General features: G+C 42.3%; 1 protein-coding gene across 1 annotated transcript; it reads right to left on the bottom strand.

The window, feature by feature from the left end:
• Positions 1-1,367: 1,367 nt before the first annotated feature.
• On the bottom strand, positions 1,368-4,548 carry LOC310792126 (zinc finger BED domain-containing protein 4-like). The gene is made up of 4 exons (XM_083653839.1): positions 4,216-4,548; positions 2,896-3,974; positions 2,165-2,481; positions 1,368-1,809 (listed from the first exon to the last, which is right to left on the bottom strand). Exons 1-4 carry the CDS (start codon positions 4,444-4,446, stop codon positions 1,445-1,447), a joined length of 1,992 nt encoding a protein of 663 aa, XP_083509965.1. The 5' UTR covers positions 4,447-4,548; the 3' UTR covers positions 1,368-1,444.
• Between the last annotated feature and the right edge of the window lie 12,274 nt (positions 4,549-16,822).

Raw genomic sequence — 16,822 nt, 5'->3', positions numbered from 1 at the left:
CTCTAGTGAGTGGTTGCAGTGGTACTCCTCTAGTGAGTGGTTGCAGTCGTACTCCTGAGTGGTTGCAGTGGTACTCCTCTAGTGAGTGGTTGCAGTCGTACTCCTGAGTGGTTGCAGTGGTACTCCTCTAGTGAGTGGTTGCAGTCGTACTCCTGAGTGGTTGCAGTGGTACTCCTCTAGTGAGTGGTTGCAGTCGTACTCCTGAGTGGTTGCAGTGGTACTCCTCTAGTGAGTGGTTGCAGTCGTACTCCTGAGTGGTTGCAGTGGTACTCTTCTAGTGAGTGGTTGTAGTCGTACTCCTCTAGTGAGTGGTTGCAGTGGTACTCCTCTAGTGAGTGGTTGTAGTCGTACTCCTCTAGTGAGTGGTTGCAGTGGTACTCCTCTAGTGAGTGGTTGCAGTCATACTCTAGCGAGTGGTTGCAGTGGTACTCCTCTAGTGAGTGGTTGCAGTCGTACTCCTCTAGTGAGTGGTTATAGTCGTACTCACTATGGGGTGGTGCTGCTCACTATAGCACCTCCTTCTGAATGCTTCCCTATAGTGATGTGTTTAAGAAAACAAGTGGTGTTATCTAGAGCAGAGGTTCTCAAATGTTTTTCAGCCAAGGACCCCTTACAAGATAGAGAATATACCGGGGACCCCCTCATTCTGATTTGTGATTTTGGGCTAAGCTTAATTGTTTCCACGGTAACGTGCTTGACTTTTAAATTGATAGGTTTGTTAGATTAGAAGTAATCCATGAACCATTTTAGATTTAAAGCATACAGAGATGGGAAAAGTACTGACATTCTGTACTTGAGTAGAAGTACAGTTACTTGTGTAAAAAACTACTCTGGTAAAAGTAGAAGTACTGATTCAATTATTTTACTCAAGTAAAAGTAAAAAAGTACAGGCTCTGAAATGTACCCAACGAGTAAAAGTAAAAGTATTTTTACCGTATCTTTCTGAATGACTGAGCCTCACATTAAAGAATATAATTTTGATGATAAAAGATCCCCTACAAATGTTTTACACATCTTAAAACTCTACTCTCTTTAAATGGTGTCCTATGGTTTTTCCACACAAACCCCCCCCATTAAAATCACATCTAGTCCTCCCTCATTAATATTTCCATGATATATGAATGTGCAAATAGTTAGACAAGTTTAACTGCTGGATACAAGGTGTCCCTTACAAAGTGCAGTATCACAATACTTGAGACTGATACAATACTGATACCTAATGGATAAGAAACTGAATGTCCACAAGATTGATCACATTCACAAATTCAAGGTTTATTATTATTTATTTACTGTCTCTGGTGTTAGTACACCACCATATTCCAGATTAGCTTAATAAAAAAAATAGCAGCCATGTAAACATTGCACTTGCGGTGATGAACAGGTGAGACGTGTGCTCTAGGCTCTGCAGGACTGGCAGTCTGGAACAGTACACTACTCAGGAGGACTACCAAAATCTTTTGTTTAGCTTCAGCAGAAGCTGGTTCTCAAAGTTCTTTGAACTAATGCGTGCTCGTTTTGGGCGAAAAATCAGTCCTGCAGTGCTAAAAAGCCTCTCACAGGCAGCTGAGGCAGGTAGCGCTGTGTTGAGTTTGAGAGACAAGTGGCACACTGCGGGGAAAGATTTGAGGACATCCATGGTATTAGCTGGAGAGGCCAGGTAGGACTCGAGCTGCTTGGTGTTTTCATGAGTGTTACCCTGCTTGTTGATGATGGAAAAGAAGTCCTCCTCTTCTGAAGACAGGGAACGGGAAGTGTCACTTGACTGGACCGTGGGTTGCTCCTTCAGATGGCTCTTGGTGTAGTCAAGGCCTATGGAATACAAAACCAATGGATTTAAGCATATTCCCCATGAAATCGCCATTGTAATACCTAGATAAAAATAGAATTTAGATCATGGAGTCTATAAAACATTTATTTATTTGGAGTCTATAAAATATTTATTTATATTAACACAATTTTAATGCCAAAATGTTTTTAAAAATTACTTTTGATACACATACATGAGGGTTATTTTAAGATTGTAGTTATGTTGTCACAAGTGAATTATGTGACATTACTTGGTATTACAGGAAACAATTTCTCATTATGTTATGATACTTCAAATGCCAAAATGTCCTATTATCATAAAGAAATGAAAAAGCATAAAGCATGGTGCAACACTCACCACGTTTTAGGATGCCATCATCACTTGTCCAGCATGTCCTGAACTTGGGGACAAGGATGGCCGCAGCAATGAGCTCTGGATCAGCAAGCATCTCTCCGAAACGCCTTTCAAGTCCTGCTTGAAGAGCATCCACCAATGGCCCACAGTACTTGGAGGAGATTCGGAGTTGCTGGAGCTTGGACTTGAGTAGTGTTATTGTAGGTACAAGCCATCCCATCTGCACATTGGCCTCTCCCTGAAGGACATCCAGCGCCTTTGCAACTGGGCTCATGGTCTTTGCATATTCTCCGAGAAATGCAATTTCAGCAGGAGTGAGCCTGTCAAGTAACAAACAACAAACAAACAAAGAAACAAACATGAATACAATGAACTGCTTTATTGTTCCTGTTAAGAACCCAGGATTTATAATTTTTCTAGGTGTGTAGGTAGGTGTGTGTGTGTGTGTGTGTGTGTGTGTGTGTGTGTGTGTGTGTGTGTGTGTGTGTGTGTGTGTGTGTTGGGGGGGTATTTCTGGATGATATTATTTAATCTATATGAATATGAGCATGTCAACACACACTCTAGTACTATATTTTATTAAAAGTAATGTGAATAATGCATAGCACTTTTCATACATAGTGCAAAAGTGCTGATTACAAAATAGGACATTTTAATCTGTCAGTAGAGAGACATAAATTGAGGAATATTTCCTCATCCAGTCAATCAGTTTTCAAGATAACAGTGGTACTCACATGGGAATTTTGAGTGCGCTGCACACAGCTGTAATGGCTGCTTCTCCTTGTTCTTTAATGATCCTTATGATCCTCTCCACAGCGAAGAAGAGAGAATTCCACCTTGTGTCATTTGGCCTCACTAGCTGCAGCTTGCATCTTTTTTGTATGATCTCTGCAGCTATGGTGGATCTAGCACTCTTGTTCCAGAGACTCTGGCACTTTGCAAACGCTGAACGAGAGAGCTTCTTATAGACTGCATTGGCATTTGCTGCTGACACATCAACTGTTGACACCAGGTTTAGAAGGTGGCAGGCACAGCGATGGTGCTTTGGCAGTTGGTATTCCGTGCCATCATCTTCATCCAACAGGGTGCCCGCTTCAACAAACTCAACCGACGCATTTTCCCCCTCTTCCTCTTCTTCTTCACTGCTTTCGATTTCTCCTCCTGTTTGACTTGGCCCTGCCCCCTGAAATGGCCGTGCTGCATTATTGTTTTCATCCTCACCATAGATTCGAAAAGCTTTTATAAAATTGGACCCATTATCAGTGGTTGTGCGTACAATCTTCTCACTGATACTGTACTCTGTATGTATGTCAGTCAGGGCACGAGCAAGCACATTAAAGCTATGTGAGCCTTCAAGTTGTTTGCATGATAGAGCAGCAGAGCATCTCTCCAGTGTTACAGGCTCTATCCAATGTGCTGTGACACCGATGAAACCCCGTCTGTGTGCTGTCCAGCAATCTGTGGTGGTGGCGATGAACTCAACCTTACTCATGGCATCCTTTAGATTATTCTTCATTTCCTGTGTTGCTTTCTCCACTTTGTTTTTCACTGTACCACGAGACATTACAGCCACCTGGGGTTGTAGGTGATGCACGAGAGCTTTAAAGCCTGGCTGTTCCACAACACTGAGAGGCTGCAGACCTTGAATGACAAAGTTAATGATGGCATCATCAACACTTTTCTGTGACACTTTCTTCTTGCTATCACACAGTTTAAGCTGTTTGGATGATGAAGGGCCTTCCTCTGGCTTCAAAGATTTCCTTTTTTGAGTAGTGAGCTTTGTGTACTTCTCCAGGTGATTCACATGCTTTCTCTAGTGGCAGAGAGAGAGAAACACACAGAGAGAGTAACGTTAGTACGTTAGTTAACATACCATACTTTCTTAACTAACTATACATGTGTACATATGTAGCTATATAACAACACAGCTTAGCATTCGTGTGTTAGCTAACTATGTTGCTAAAACACGAATGCTATAATTAGAAATGGCGCATGTTCCCATAGCATTGCTAACATTACATTAAGCATAGCAGAAAAGATGCAGTAATGATTACCTTTATGTGTTTCTTCAAATTTGACGGGGAGTTCTTGTAGGCCAGCAGTTCGTGGTGTTTAGGTTTACACAAGAGACAGCTCATTCGCCACGAATCTTTCTTTGATCCGACAAGTGTGAACATGTCCTGTAAGTAAGGCCATGGGTGGGTAATGGCTTGTTGCTGCTCGTCGGTCTCGGACTCTACAACTCCAACCTCTGTGTCAGCGTCACTTTCTTCGGCGTCGCTCATGTTATTGAAGTCGCAGACGCTACCTATTTCTCAACGTATCGTATCTCTCTCTATTTTATCTCCCGTCTTTTTTCGTTGTCTGTTTGTTTGGCATGCCGCAGGCAGCGTGTGTCAGTCTCCCGAACATCCGTGTTTCTTTTCCTCTTGCTTCTTTGTCCACGCCCCTTAAGAGATCATCGAGCCAATGAGGTTTCATAATACTGACAGAGAGGCTGAGAGAGCCAATCACAAGCAGACATCTACGGCACCGGAGGAGTGCCAAGTCATACTATTGGCGGAGCTGGAATGAGCTTTTATCTATGTTCTCCCGTTTCTACTCGTTTTTAAATTAGTTTCTCATGCAGTTAAACAAAAGTAACGAACCTCAGGAACCTGTTTTGAAAATGTACACAAGTAAAAGTACAGATACTTGTGTTAAAATGTAACGAGTAAAAGTAAAAAGTCGTCAGAAAATTAATTACTCAAGTAAAGTACAGATACTCGAAAAATCTACTTAAGTACAGTAACGAAGTATTTGTACTTCGTTACTTCCCATCTCATTTTCGTTGAACTATGAAGCTTTTGCAACAAAACAAAAACAATTTTTTTCATTTTCCTGAAAACTTTTCGCGGACCCCCTGGCAAAGTGCCACGGACCCCTGGGGGTCCCCGGACCCCCATTTGAGAACCACTGATCTAGAGTGCCACATATCTTACATATGTAAGCAAGTGAACAGCCATAGCCAATTTCAATGAAGCATAATTTTGTTATTATTTTCATACTAACACTTGAATCATACTGGTTTTAGGAGAGTTTGAATCACATTACGTGTTCAACTTGCTATATAACTCACATGTTTTGGTCGAACTGTTACTGTAATATTACAGCCAATATATTACTGATTGCTATGTTACTGGTGGCTGATATCATCTATTACCAACCTATTTGATGGCAAGATATGGAATTCATATTATTTTATTACAGATGATGATAAATTTTTGAGAGAAGCTTATTAGCTCAGGCTCCAGATGTTATGAAGAGTTTTTTTAGCTGGCCATTTGATTTATGAAAGCGTTTCAGATTTTATCTGAGACGTGAGAGGGAGAAGACGTGTGTGTGTGTGTGTGTGTGTGTGTGTGTGTGTGTGTGTGTGTGTGTGTGTGTGTGTGTGTGTGTGTGTGTGTGTGTGTGTGTGTGTGTGTGTGTGTGTGTGTGTGTGTGTGTGTGTATGCGTGCGCGTGCGCGTGCGTGCGTTCTGTGACTTAAACAGTCATACCCTTAAACACCCCTAAAGTCAGACGTAGACAATAACGGAGTCGAGCTGGTCCACCTCATAGTGATGAGTTTCTTTTAGAGACTTCCTCCAATAGCCTAAACTCAAGTTGGACTCCTGAGTCGTCACACGAGCATCACAACCAACTGAAGGATTGCACACATAATCACATCTTACAAGCATGTCACACAATCTGTCATCTCCTTTGTCAGAAACCAACCTCCCCCCTTTCTTACTAAGAAAGATTAGTATGTGTTGCTCAGAATATATCTGAATACTTCTGAATGTCCCGAGACCTTTGGCTCACATCTCAGACTAGCTGCTGCTGACTTGATATTTCTTGGAGCTGTTTGATCTGTGATTTGGTCTGCCAGATCACGGTGACTTCTTTCCTACTTCAACTATCCCTCTGGTTACATAAGAAAGTATAGAGGGGGGGCTCAGACTGAGGTTTCAATCCAAAAGAGCTAGTGCGCAGACTCTGGTTCTCTGATCTGAGAAGATTTTGGCTTCAATAGACCATACAGGGAGGAGATAGGGGACGCGTTCTCCATTCACTCCATCCACTCAATGCTCTGGTCCCCCCCCTCCTCCTTCCCCCACTCCTTCCCCCACACCCACCAGGGAACATCAACACATCCCCCACATCACATTCTGATTGCTTCGGTTGTTTTTCCTTCCTGCCTTCCTCTCAGTGGACACACGTGATCAGGGCAACATATGCTGATGATTATAGTTGCGTAATGTAAACGTATATATCTGCACCGGGGGAGACGTGTAGACATGAATACACCACGCCCTACAAGAGAGGAAACCCTGAAAGTAGGCTAATCACTCACCTCATTAAGAAAACGTTTCGGATTTAAAGAGTTGGCCCCAGTTAGGCTAAAGTGATCATCTTCCAAATCTTGCTATGTCTTGCTATGCTATATCTTGCATGTGTGTGTGTGTGTGTGTGTGTGAGCATGAGCAGCATATCATATTAGTACAGCAACAAGTTAGTATAATCTTCACAAAATGGCTCAAAATGAATTTACATCTCTATGACTAATAACCCCCATCTGCTAACCCCCTTGAAAAGGAGGAAGCCATGGCACTCTTTATTTTTCTGTGCGTAACTGTGCCCTGAAACACACAGGATCACTATTGATTATTTTATTTTTTTTAGTTACGACCAGCAGCAGGTGGCGCTGTCGGTCAGTTGGTCCACAAACATTCCCCCATGCCTTTGGTGGCAGTAACATCGTTGGGCTCTATCTTCCCAAAAGCGCTATTTTATTTTTCAGCTCATTCAGAACGCTGCAGCACATCTGGTATTCAACCAACCCAAATTCTCTCATGTCACTCCCCTCTTCCGGGACCTTCACTGGCTTCCCATCTCGGCACGCATTCAATTCAAAACACTGGTTCTGGCCTACAGGGCAGTACACCAGACACCCCCCCTGTACTTACAATCTATGGTCAGGCTCCAAATCTCTCACCGTTCCCTCCGCTCCTCCACCAGTGCAGGACGCCTCGCCCCTCCTCCGCTACGGGGGCTCAAAAGTCGCTCATCCCGTTCGCGACTCTTCTCGTCCCTGGCACCTCAATGGTGGAACGAGCTTCCACCTTCGGTCAGGACGGCCGAATCACTGCCGATCTTTCGGAAAAGACTAAAGACACACCTTTGCACGCTCCATCTGGGCCCTTCTTGAACTAACTTCTTTCTCTCTCTTAAAAAAAAAAAACTGAACTAAACTTGTACCACTGTTCCTTCAGAAGTTGTAGTTGTCATAGACTGTGTTGCATAGTTGATTGCTCTATTGCTGACAAAAATGTGTTATTGTAAGTCGCTTTGGATAAAAGCGTCTGCCAAATGACGTAATGTTAAGGCTCGCACAAACAGTTCGCAAAGCGCTATTAGGGGATAGCGCCTGTCGGAAGATAGAGCCCGTTGTGTTTAAAGTCGAACTGAACCCGTTCGTCGCGTGCGTCGCAGTCCGTTTCAGACTGAAAACATAACTTGTCTGAGATCACAGGTTGAGAGGCGGATCATAGTAGTATGTCGATGATTTTATTTGAAAATTCTGGGGACTGGATTGGGCTTTGGCCAATCCTGGCGTGTTCCGCCTCCAAATCGAGTGGGATTCAGCGTGTTGTGGCGCTCTCCTCGGGAAGAGCCTGCTGACGCGAGGTTAGTGGCTGAGTGGAGTGCGAGCCGCAGGCAGCCAGCTACCTTTGTGTTGCCAAGCGGAGAGTGCAGCCCGTCGGCCTGGAATCTCCGAGGTGCGACCCCTGACAGCCAGGCTCTCAAGCGTGCGACATTATCGCTGTTGCTGTAAATATGGTATTCCTGGAATGCGTGTTTTAACGAGCCATACATTTCTTTACATTCTTAAGCATTACAGTTTTCTTTATTGTGTATATCAACATACAATTGGCCAAGTTAGTAGGTAGTTTATGGGATAGGAATTCTGCCAGATGACAGGCACTAGGCGCCATTTTCTCCTTCATTTGGAAGAGAAAATTATCCTGAAATTAATATTTGATTGACAGCTGCCATGTCGTGATATGATTGGTTGAAATGGGGTAGACATTTGATAATACTAGGTGAGTCAGCAAACTGTAGATTACTGTTATGAATGAAATCTTGAAAAATGAACTTTTGACGTGAAAAAGTGTGAAAAACTAAAGAAATTATATTGTGATTTTTTTGGCATACATTATTAAATAGGTGCACTGCATACCCAGGTATTTGAACTAAAATAAAATAAAAGTCATTTTTGGGTTCAGCTCGACTTTAATTGCGTTTTGCTTTCTGTAGCTTCAGCCTGTTCTGTGCTTATTGGAACAATGACTAATTGTTATTATTTGTGAAGTCAGAAAGGGGAGTGGAACAAATGTGTTGTTGATTTTGTTATTTTCATAGAATTTGTTTGTGTTTAGGGTGGCATGAGGGGAATATGTGTTTTATAGATTGTTTGTGTTTATGTTTTGATGTAGCTCCAGTGTGGTGACATCTAGTGGGGAAAATCTTACAAAAAGTGCCTTTAAGAACAAACATTTAGTTTAAGTTCTAATTTATGTTTAATTTGTGATATTGTCTTGAAACTGTGCCATCTGTAAGATCATCATTGTAGCGGGTCAATGTTCTTTCTCCTCCTTTACTGTAATTGTATAGAAAGATAGAAGGAGAAAAAGAACAGATGGAGAGACAGGAGGGGGGGGGGTTGAAGAGGGAGAAAGGTGGTTCTACAGAAAATCATAAATGTGATAGGTGAGATTATAATCAAAGTTATGTGGTGTCTGATAAGTGATAGAATAGAAACATTGTTTGGAGTGAGAGCATATAGAAACAGGCAACGATAAGAGGTTCCAACAGAAAAACATGCTATCTTTATGATGGACTGTGATGGACCTAATGGACTGTAAGAAATCTGTATCTGCCTTTATAGAGAGCCAATGTCACTTCCTGCTTCAGCTTATACCAAGGGATTTTCATCCGCCATTTATTTTCCCATAGACATTTAGTACAATGCTTATAAAAAATAGTTTTACTTGGTCAAACCAAATGATTCAGCTATAATTAGAAACAGGAGAGAACACAAACCATTTCACTCTGACCACAAGGTGGAAAAAAATACCAGATTTAAAAGGAACGTTTTTTTTTAATGTTTTTTATTTGTTTGTTTTTTGTGGGGAAGGGGGTGTTGGGGGGGGGGGGGGTCAAAGTGAAATGTTCTATGGTTTCTCCTGTTTCTAAATATAGCTGCTGTTTGGTTTGACCAAGTAAAACTATTTTTATAAACATTTTATTAAATGTCTATGGGAAAATGCATGGCGGATGAAAATCCCTTGGTACGCAGACTGAAGCAGGAAGTGAGATGGACTTTCTGCCTCTATCTAGTCTGCACCAGTGTCCTGTTGGACCACAGCTTAGCTTCATGGCACAGGTGTACTCAGGTGTTCTCCTGATAGAACCTGGCATGTTGTATTCAAACCTCTTCTCGCTTTGGATGAAAGCATCTGCCAAATGGGAAATTGCTTTATTTACTCTAGTGTGTGTGTGTGTGTGTGTGTGTGTGTGTGTGTGTGTGTGTGTGTGTGTGTGTGTGTGTGTGTGTGTGTGTGTGTGCGTGTGCGCGTGTGCGTGTGCGTGTGCGTGTGCGTGTGTGTGTGTGTGCAGTTGTGTGTGTGGGTGTGGTTGTGTGGGTGTATAAGAGCAAACAGGTTATGTAAGGGTTAATGACAAGGTGTCCCTTCACTCCATTATCAGAAATGAATGGATGACTGGGAGGCATAATGGACACCTCAGAGGGCATTAACTGGCTTATACCATCGTCACCTGCCAAAGAAACACAAGAGCATTATACTTTTATCCGTTTTGCAATCAAAACCTCAAGTTTTTCACAAGTCATAACTCAGTTTCACACCTGAGGGTTTGACTAATACCTGGCACAATCATTACCATTCATGGGCCTAATGCAGTGGTGCCCAATTTGGGGCCCGCGGGCCAAGTTTGGAATGTCCCCGATTTTTTTTTTTTTTTTAATATATTTTATTTTCAGTTTTATATTAATACTTAAGACAAACAACCATAAAATTTAAACAACAGTAACATGACAGCCACGACAGCAATAACAAAGACAAGAAAAACAAACAAAAAACAAGACAAAAAATAAAATAAAAAGTTACCAGACATATTACTAATTGAATTTGCGGTATGTTTCAGAATGTTACAATCTCAGGTATACAGAACGGAGGTGGTTACATGAGTTGTGACATTACAAGGTGGTTATTTATCTTTTCAGATAATCAACAAATGGACCCCATATTTTCAAGAATTTATTTGGCCCTTTGGATTTATAATAACGTATTCTCTCCATCTGTATAATTATGATCATTTCGTTAAGCCATTTCTGAAAACAGGGGGGTGCAGGCGACTTCCAGTTTGTCAAAATCATTTTTTTGGCGGCCACCATGCCCAGCATCAGTGCTGCTTGTTCTTCTACTGGGTAGCTTAAAGCAGCTTCTGAACAACCAAAAAGTGCTAGCTCTGGATCAGGAAGAATGTCTTTTTCATAGACCCAGGAAAACCACTGAAATATTTTGTGCCAGAACTCATTTAAATGCGGGCAGAACCAAAAAAGATGTGATAAGGAGCCCTCTGCACCCTTGCATCCAGGGCCGATTTTACCAACGGGCTCACCCGGGCTGAAGCCCGGGCCCCGGGACATCAAGGGGCCCCAAAAAAAAAAAAAAAAAAAAAAAAATTTTTTTTTTTTTTTTTTTTGGGGACCCTTGATGTTTTTTTTTTGGGCCCCCTGTCCAGGGTCTTCGCAAAAAATGTTTTTTTTACTGACGGCATTCAATTTTTTTTGCAGAGTAATAACATCCACTGTGAGAGGGTGTCCACCCGCTATGCCGACCACTCGCAATGCCGACCTTAGGTTTAGGCGTGGGGGAGAGGTTAGGTTTTGGGTTAGGGTCTGGGGGAGGTTAGGTTTAGGCATGGGGCTGGGAGAGGGGAGGTCGGAACAGCGAGAGGTCGGAAACAACGACATGGAACCCTGTGAGAGGGCTCCCGAATTTGTAGATGAAATATAGTGCAATTCAAAGAATTCATCAAAAACAAAGACAATGAAAGTGTGCGGCACTTGCTTCAAATAATAAGGAAGAGGAACCTGTCATCAGTTTTTCCAAATGTGGATATTGCCTTCAGGATTTACTTAACTCTCCCTGTAACAAATGCCTCTGGAGAGCGCTCCTTTTCAAAACTTGGGCTTGTCAAGAACAGGATACGGTCTACAATGGGACAAGAAAGGCTCACCCACTTGACATTGATGTCATTGGAAAGTGACATTGGCTGGGTTTCCCAAAAGCTTCTTTGCGCTAAGAAGCTAATTCAACCCTTCTTAAGGCCCCCTTAAGAAGCAAACGCGTTTCCCAATTGCTTCTTTACGAAGGCATGCGTTTCCCAAAAGCTTCTTAGCGCTAAGAAGCTTCTTTGACCCTTCTTAAGGCCCCCCTAAGAAGCCAACGAAGCCAACGCGTTTCCCGATTGCTTCTTAGCCTAAAATTATCTTCCAATTATCCTCCGTTAAGAAGGCTGCGTTTCCCAAAAGCTTCTTAGCGCTAAGATGATCTTTCGTTAAGAAGGTTTTGTAAGAAGGGTCTGGAGCCTTCTTAACACCTTCTTAATGACAAAACACTGGCAGATCCAGCCGCATCAGGCAAAAGGAGATACTTGTGTCCACTGTTCCTCTTGTGTTTTTCCCTTTTTCCTTTCTTTCATGCACCCTTTAGTGTTTAAAATTGGGGAACACTTGAAAATCTCCCCTGTATGTATGGTTACTTGTGTTTTAAATGTTTTACCGTAGGCTATATTTCTCTAATCAGAATGGATTCCTTTTATAATGTTGTGGATTTATATAGCACCTTTCACAGAACCCAAGGTCGCTTAAATTCTGTAGTGTTTCTCTGTTTTGTTGTATGCTGTGTATATAAAGCAATTTGAACTGCAGTCCATGTCTGAAATAAATAATGTTTAATAAAGTTTAACATGACCATGATTAGGTGTTAACAGTGTTTCTCAACCACTGAGTCGTGGCCCACTGCTGGGCTCAGAGTGCCATCAAGTGAGCCGCTCCAGTTAAGATGCTTCTTAAGAGCCTTCTATTTTTTTTTTTTTTCTCGACTGTTAAGAAGGCGTTTGGGAAACACTTCTTTGGAGCCTTCTTAACTCCTTAAGAAGCTTCTTAACTCCTTAAGAAGCTTCTTAACTCTTAAGAAGCTTCTTTGTTGGGAAACTCAGCCATTGTTAGAACATTGGACTTCACCACTCTAGTCAAACGCTTTGCCACGGCAAAAGTCAGGAAGAAGACATTTCAGGTACGAACAGACTTGAATACTGCTTGATTGATTTGTGCAATAATTGTGAGAATGTGTGTGTGCACTGTAATAATAACAGCAATAATAAATACTAAATAATAATAATAAAAGTGCTTGTTGTGACATCTCAGTGGCAATGTTTTCTTTCCAATCAGGCTGTTTATGAAAGAACATGATGGCTAAACCTACAGTTTGTGTTTGTAAGTTAGAATGCTGACAGGAGAGCAGGTGGTGACATGAAAGTTAGTGAGAAAAGGAGAAGATACTGAATAATGACATCACAACAGTATAATCCTAATGTTGATTTAAAATGAGATATTCCTTTAAATACGGCTAAAAAAGGTTAAAAAAAAACACTCAAATTTTTTTTCGGCGGCGCCCGTTGGGCGCCACCGAAGCCCCCCCTTCCGCTTGAGGGGGGGCCCTGCAGAGATGAATAGCCCAGGGGCCCATGAACTGTAAAATCGGCCCTGCCAGGGCCGATTTTACCAACGGGCTCACCCGGGCTGAAGCCCGGGCCCCGGGACATCAAGGGGCCCCAAAAAAAAAAAAAAAAAAAAAAAATTTTTTTTTTTTTTTTTTTTTGGGGACCCTTGATGTTTTTTTTTTGGGCCCCCTGTCCAGGGTCTTCGCAAAAAATGTTTTTTTTACTGACGGCATTCAATTTTTTTTGCAGAGTAATAACATCCACTGTGAGAGGGTGTCCACCCGCTATGCCGACCACTCGCAATGCCGACCTTAGGTTTAGGCGTGGGGGAGAGGTTAGGTTTTGGGTTAGGGTCTGGGGGAGGTTAGGTTTAGGCATGGGGCTGGGAGAGGGGAGGTCGGAACAGCGAGAGGTCGGAAACAACGACATGGAACCCTGTGAGAGGGCTCCCGAATTTGTAGATGAAATATAGTGCAATTCAAAGAATTCATCAAAAACAAAGACAATGAAAGTGTGCGGCACTTGCTTCAAATAATAAGGAAGAGGAACCTGTCATCAGTTTTTCCAAATGTGGATATTGCCTTCAGGATTTACTTAACTCTCCCTGTAACAAATGCCTCTGGAGAGCGCTCCTTTTCAAAACTTGGGCTTGTCAAGAACAGGATACGGTCTACAATGGGACAAGAAAGGCTCACCCACTTGACATTGATGTCATTGGAAAGTGACATTGGCTGGGTTTCCCAAAAGCTTCTTTGCGCTAAGAAGCTAATTCAACCCTTCTTAAGGCCCCCTTAAGAAGCAAACGCGTTTCCCAATTGCTTCTTTACGAAGGCATGCGTTTCCCAAAAGCTTCTTAGCGCTAAGAAGCTTCTTTGACCCTTCTTAAGGCCCCCCTAAGAAGCCAACGAAGCCAACGCGTTTCCCGATTGCTTCTTAGCCTAAAATTATCTTCCAATTATCCTCCGTTAAGAAGGCTGCGTTTCCCAAAAGCTTCTTAGCGCTAAGATGATCTTTCGTTAAGAAGGTTTTGTAAGAAGGGTCTGGAGCCTTCTTAACACCTTCTTAATGACAAAACACTGGCAGATCCAGCCGCATCAGGCAAAAGGAGATACTTGTGTCCACTGTTCCTCTTGTGTTTTTCCCTTTTTCCTTTCTTTCATGCACCCTTTAGTGTTTAAAATTGGGGAACACTTGAAAATCTCCCCTGTATGTATGGTTACTTGTGTTTTAAATGTTTTACCGTAGGCTATATTTCTCTAATCAGAATGGATTCCTTTTATAATGTTGTGGATTTATATAGCACCTTTCACAGAACCCAAGGTCGCTTAAATTCTGTAGTGTTTCTCTGTTTTGTTGTATGCTGTGTATATAAAGCAATTTGAACTGCAGTCCATGTCTGAAATAAATAATGTTTAATAAAGTTTAACATGACCATGATTAGGTGTTAACAGTGTTTCTCAACCACTGAGTCGTGGCCCACTGCTGGGCTCAGAGTGCCATCAAGTGAGCCGCTCCAGTTAAGATGCTTCTTAAGAGCCTTCTATTTTTTTTTTTTTTCTCGACTGTTAAGAAGGCGTTTGGGAAACACTTCTTTGGAGCCTTCTTAACTCCTTAAGAAGCTTCTTAACTCCTTAAGAAGCTTCTTAACTCTTAAGAAGCTTCTTTGTTGGGAAACTCAGCCATTGTTAGAACATTGGACTTCACCACTCTAGTCAAACGCTTTGCCACGGCAAAAGTCAGGAAGAAGACATTTCAGGTACGAACAGACTTGAATACTGCTTGATTGATTTGTGCAATAATTGTGAGAATGTGTGTGTGCACTGTAATAATAACAGCAATAATAAATACTAAATAATAATAATAAAAGTGCTTGTTGTGACATCTCAGTGGCAATGTTTTCTTTCCAATCAGGCTGTTTATGAAAGAACATGATGGCTAAACCTACAGTTTGTGTTTGTAAGTTAGAATGCTGACAGGAGAGCAGGTGGTGACATGAAAGTTAGTGAGAAAAGGAGAAGATACTGAATAATGACATCACAACAGTATAATCCTAATGTTGATTTAAAATGAGATATTCCTTTAAATACGGCTAAAAAAGGTTAAAAAAAAACACTCAAATTTTTTTTCGGCGGCGCCCGTTGGGCGCCACCGAAGCCCCCCCTTCCGCTTGAGGGGGGGCCCTGCAGAGATGAATAGCCCAGGGGCCCATGAACTGTAAAATCGGCCCTGCTTGCATCTGTCACATACTGGAGACACTGATGGATAAATTCTGTGTAATTTAGTCTTTGAGTAATGAAGTCTATGGATGACCTTGAATTGAATAAGTTTGTACCTGACATTAATCGAGCAAGTTTGAATTCTAGACAAAGCTTCGGCCCAAATGTCACCAGACACTTCAAGCCCCAGTTCAGCGGACCAAGCTTCTTTCAAATGGTTGGAGGGCACAGGAGTGGTAAATAGATATACAAAGCGTGATATCAGATGTTTGGAGTCTGGAGGAAGCTGTAGGAGCTCATAGAATGGGCAACTCCCTGGCAAGGTTTCAAGGTTTCTCCCCGATTTTTTTTATCCAGAATGCAACTCGGGCAAGTTATCAGATATCTGCACTGATTGCAAAGGGTGGACAAGCTTTTTCATGTGGTGACTTTGTGAAACAGTGTCTGAATGTGGCTGCGGTTATACTGTGTTCACTCCTGAGATTGCATCCCTGCAAATTGTCATGGCAAATTGTTTACAAAAGATGTACAATAAAGCTGATTTTCAAAGTACCTTGAGGATTTTTCAAGTTGTGAATTAAGTCAAATTTCTCTCTTGATTACAAAGGTGGAAAATACAACTGTTTTTAACTGGGTGTTTACTGATTAAATGTTTAAGCTCCCCACAAATGCAGATCTTTTTTTAAATATATATAACCAATTGCAAATTATTACAATTACCAAACGGATAAAAAGTAGATTATTATATTGAAATGTTATTTTAGATTTAGAATGTTAATTTTCTATAAAACACAATACATTTTAATGTAATTCCACAACGTTTATTTTTGGCCCTCGGCCCTCCACCCAGATTGAGTTTTGGCCCTTCATGGGAAAGAATTTGGGCACCCCTGGCCTAATGGGAACGTTCACTGCTCCAGTAGGGAGGAACCTGCATACGACTTGGGAACAACAGGAGATAATCTCTAACGTTAGTCCGCTCTGCTCAGTGAAGCCTTTGGCTCAGCTATGAGCCAGAAAGCTTCAAGATCCAAAGTCAATAACTTTGTGTACGGTTGACAAACATCACATGATGTGATGTTTGTGATGTGAAATTTTCACATCACACCTATCACATTAGCAGTTGAGCTCACTGCCGGGCCGGGCGATGCGTCTGTGAGCCTACAAAGCGGGCGAGCCCTCACCAGGAAACCAGCAAGGGACAATATTGTGACTGGAGAAGTCGACAACGTTGGACCGGAACCACCCGCAACTGTAATGGCGGTGACTGGGGCCGCTACTTCCGCTCTGGCCCATACAACGAGTTTAACAAAGAGGGAAGAGACACACAGAGAAACAGCGCTGCTGTCTATGTGCTGCCCCCTGCGGGCGGTGCGGTGCGTAAGGCGGCGTTCACACAGGACGTGTGTGAACGCTTTGGAAATCATGTCGAGGGCACTTCCATTGTGCACAAAACACAACGCACGGAGCGTTTTTTTGTGTGCTTTGTTTTGTTTCCCCCTGCAGTCGCGTGCAGTGCCGTTTAGGACACAACGAACACACGGACGGTAGCCAGCTGGTTTCATCTGTTTGATGTTGTTGACTGTCAACATGAAAGCCAGATTATTGCC

The sequence above is a fragment of the Poromitra crassiceps genome (genome assembly GCF_964638095.1).
Source record: "Poromitra crassiceps genome assembly, chromosome: 17".
Classification (NCBI taxonomy): Eukaryota; Metazoa; Chordata; class Actinopteri; order Beryciformes; family Melamphaidae; genus Poromitra; species Poromitra crassiceps.
The sequence above is the reverse complement of the archived record's forward strand: the minus strand, read 5'-3'. Positions and strand labels throughout refer to the sequence as shown.

What these genes read in the sequence shown, in the direction of transcription:
- LOC310792126 (XM_083653839.1), bottom strand. Translation starts at nt 4,446, where the DNA reads ATGAGCGACGCCGAAGAAAGTGACGCTGACACAGAGGTTGGAGTTGTA. An exon ending in ATTTGAAGAAACACATAAAG is followed by an intron (nt 3,975 to 4,215) that starts GTAATCATTACT and finishes CTCTGCCACTAG; the next exon opens with AGAAAGCATGTGAATCACCT. An exon ending in TGATGGCATCCTAAAACGTG is followed by an intron (nt 1,810 to 2,164) that starts GTGAGTGTTGCA and finishes TGTATTCCATAG; the next exon opens with GCCTTGACTACACCAAGAGC.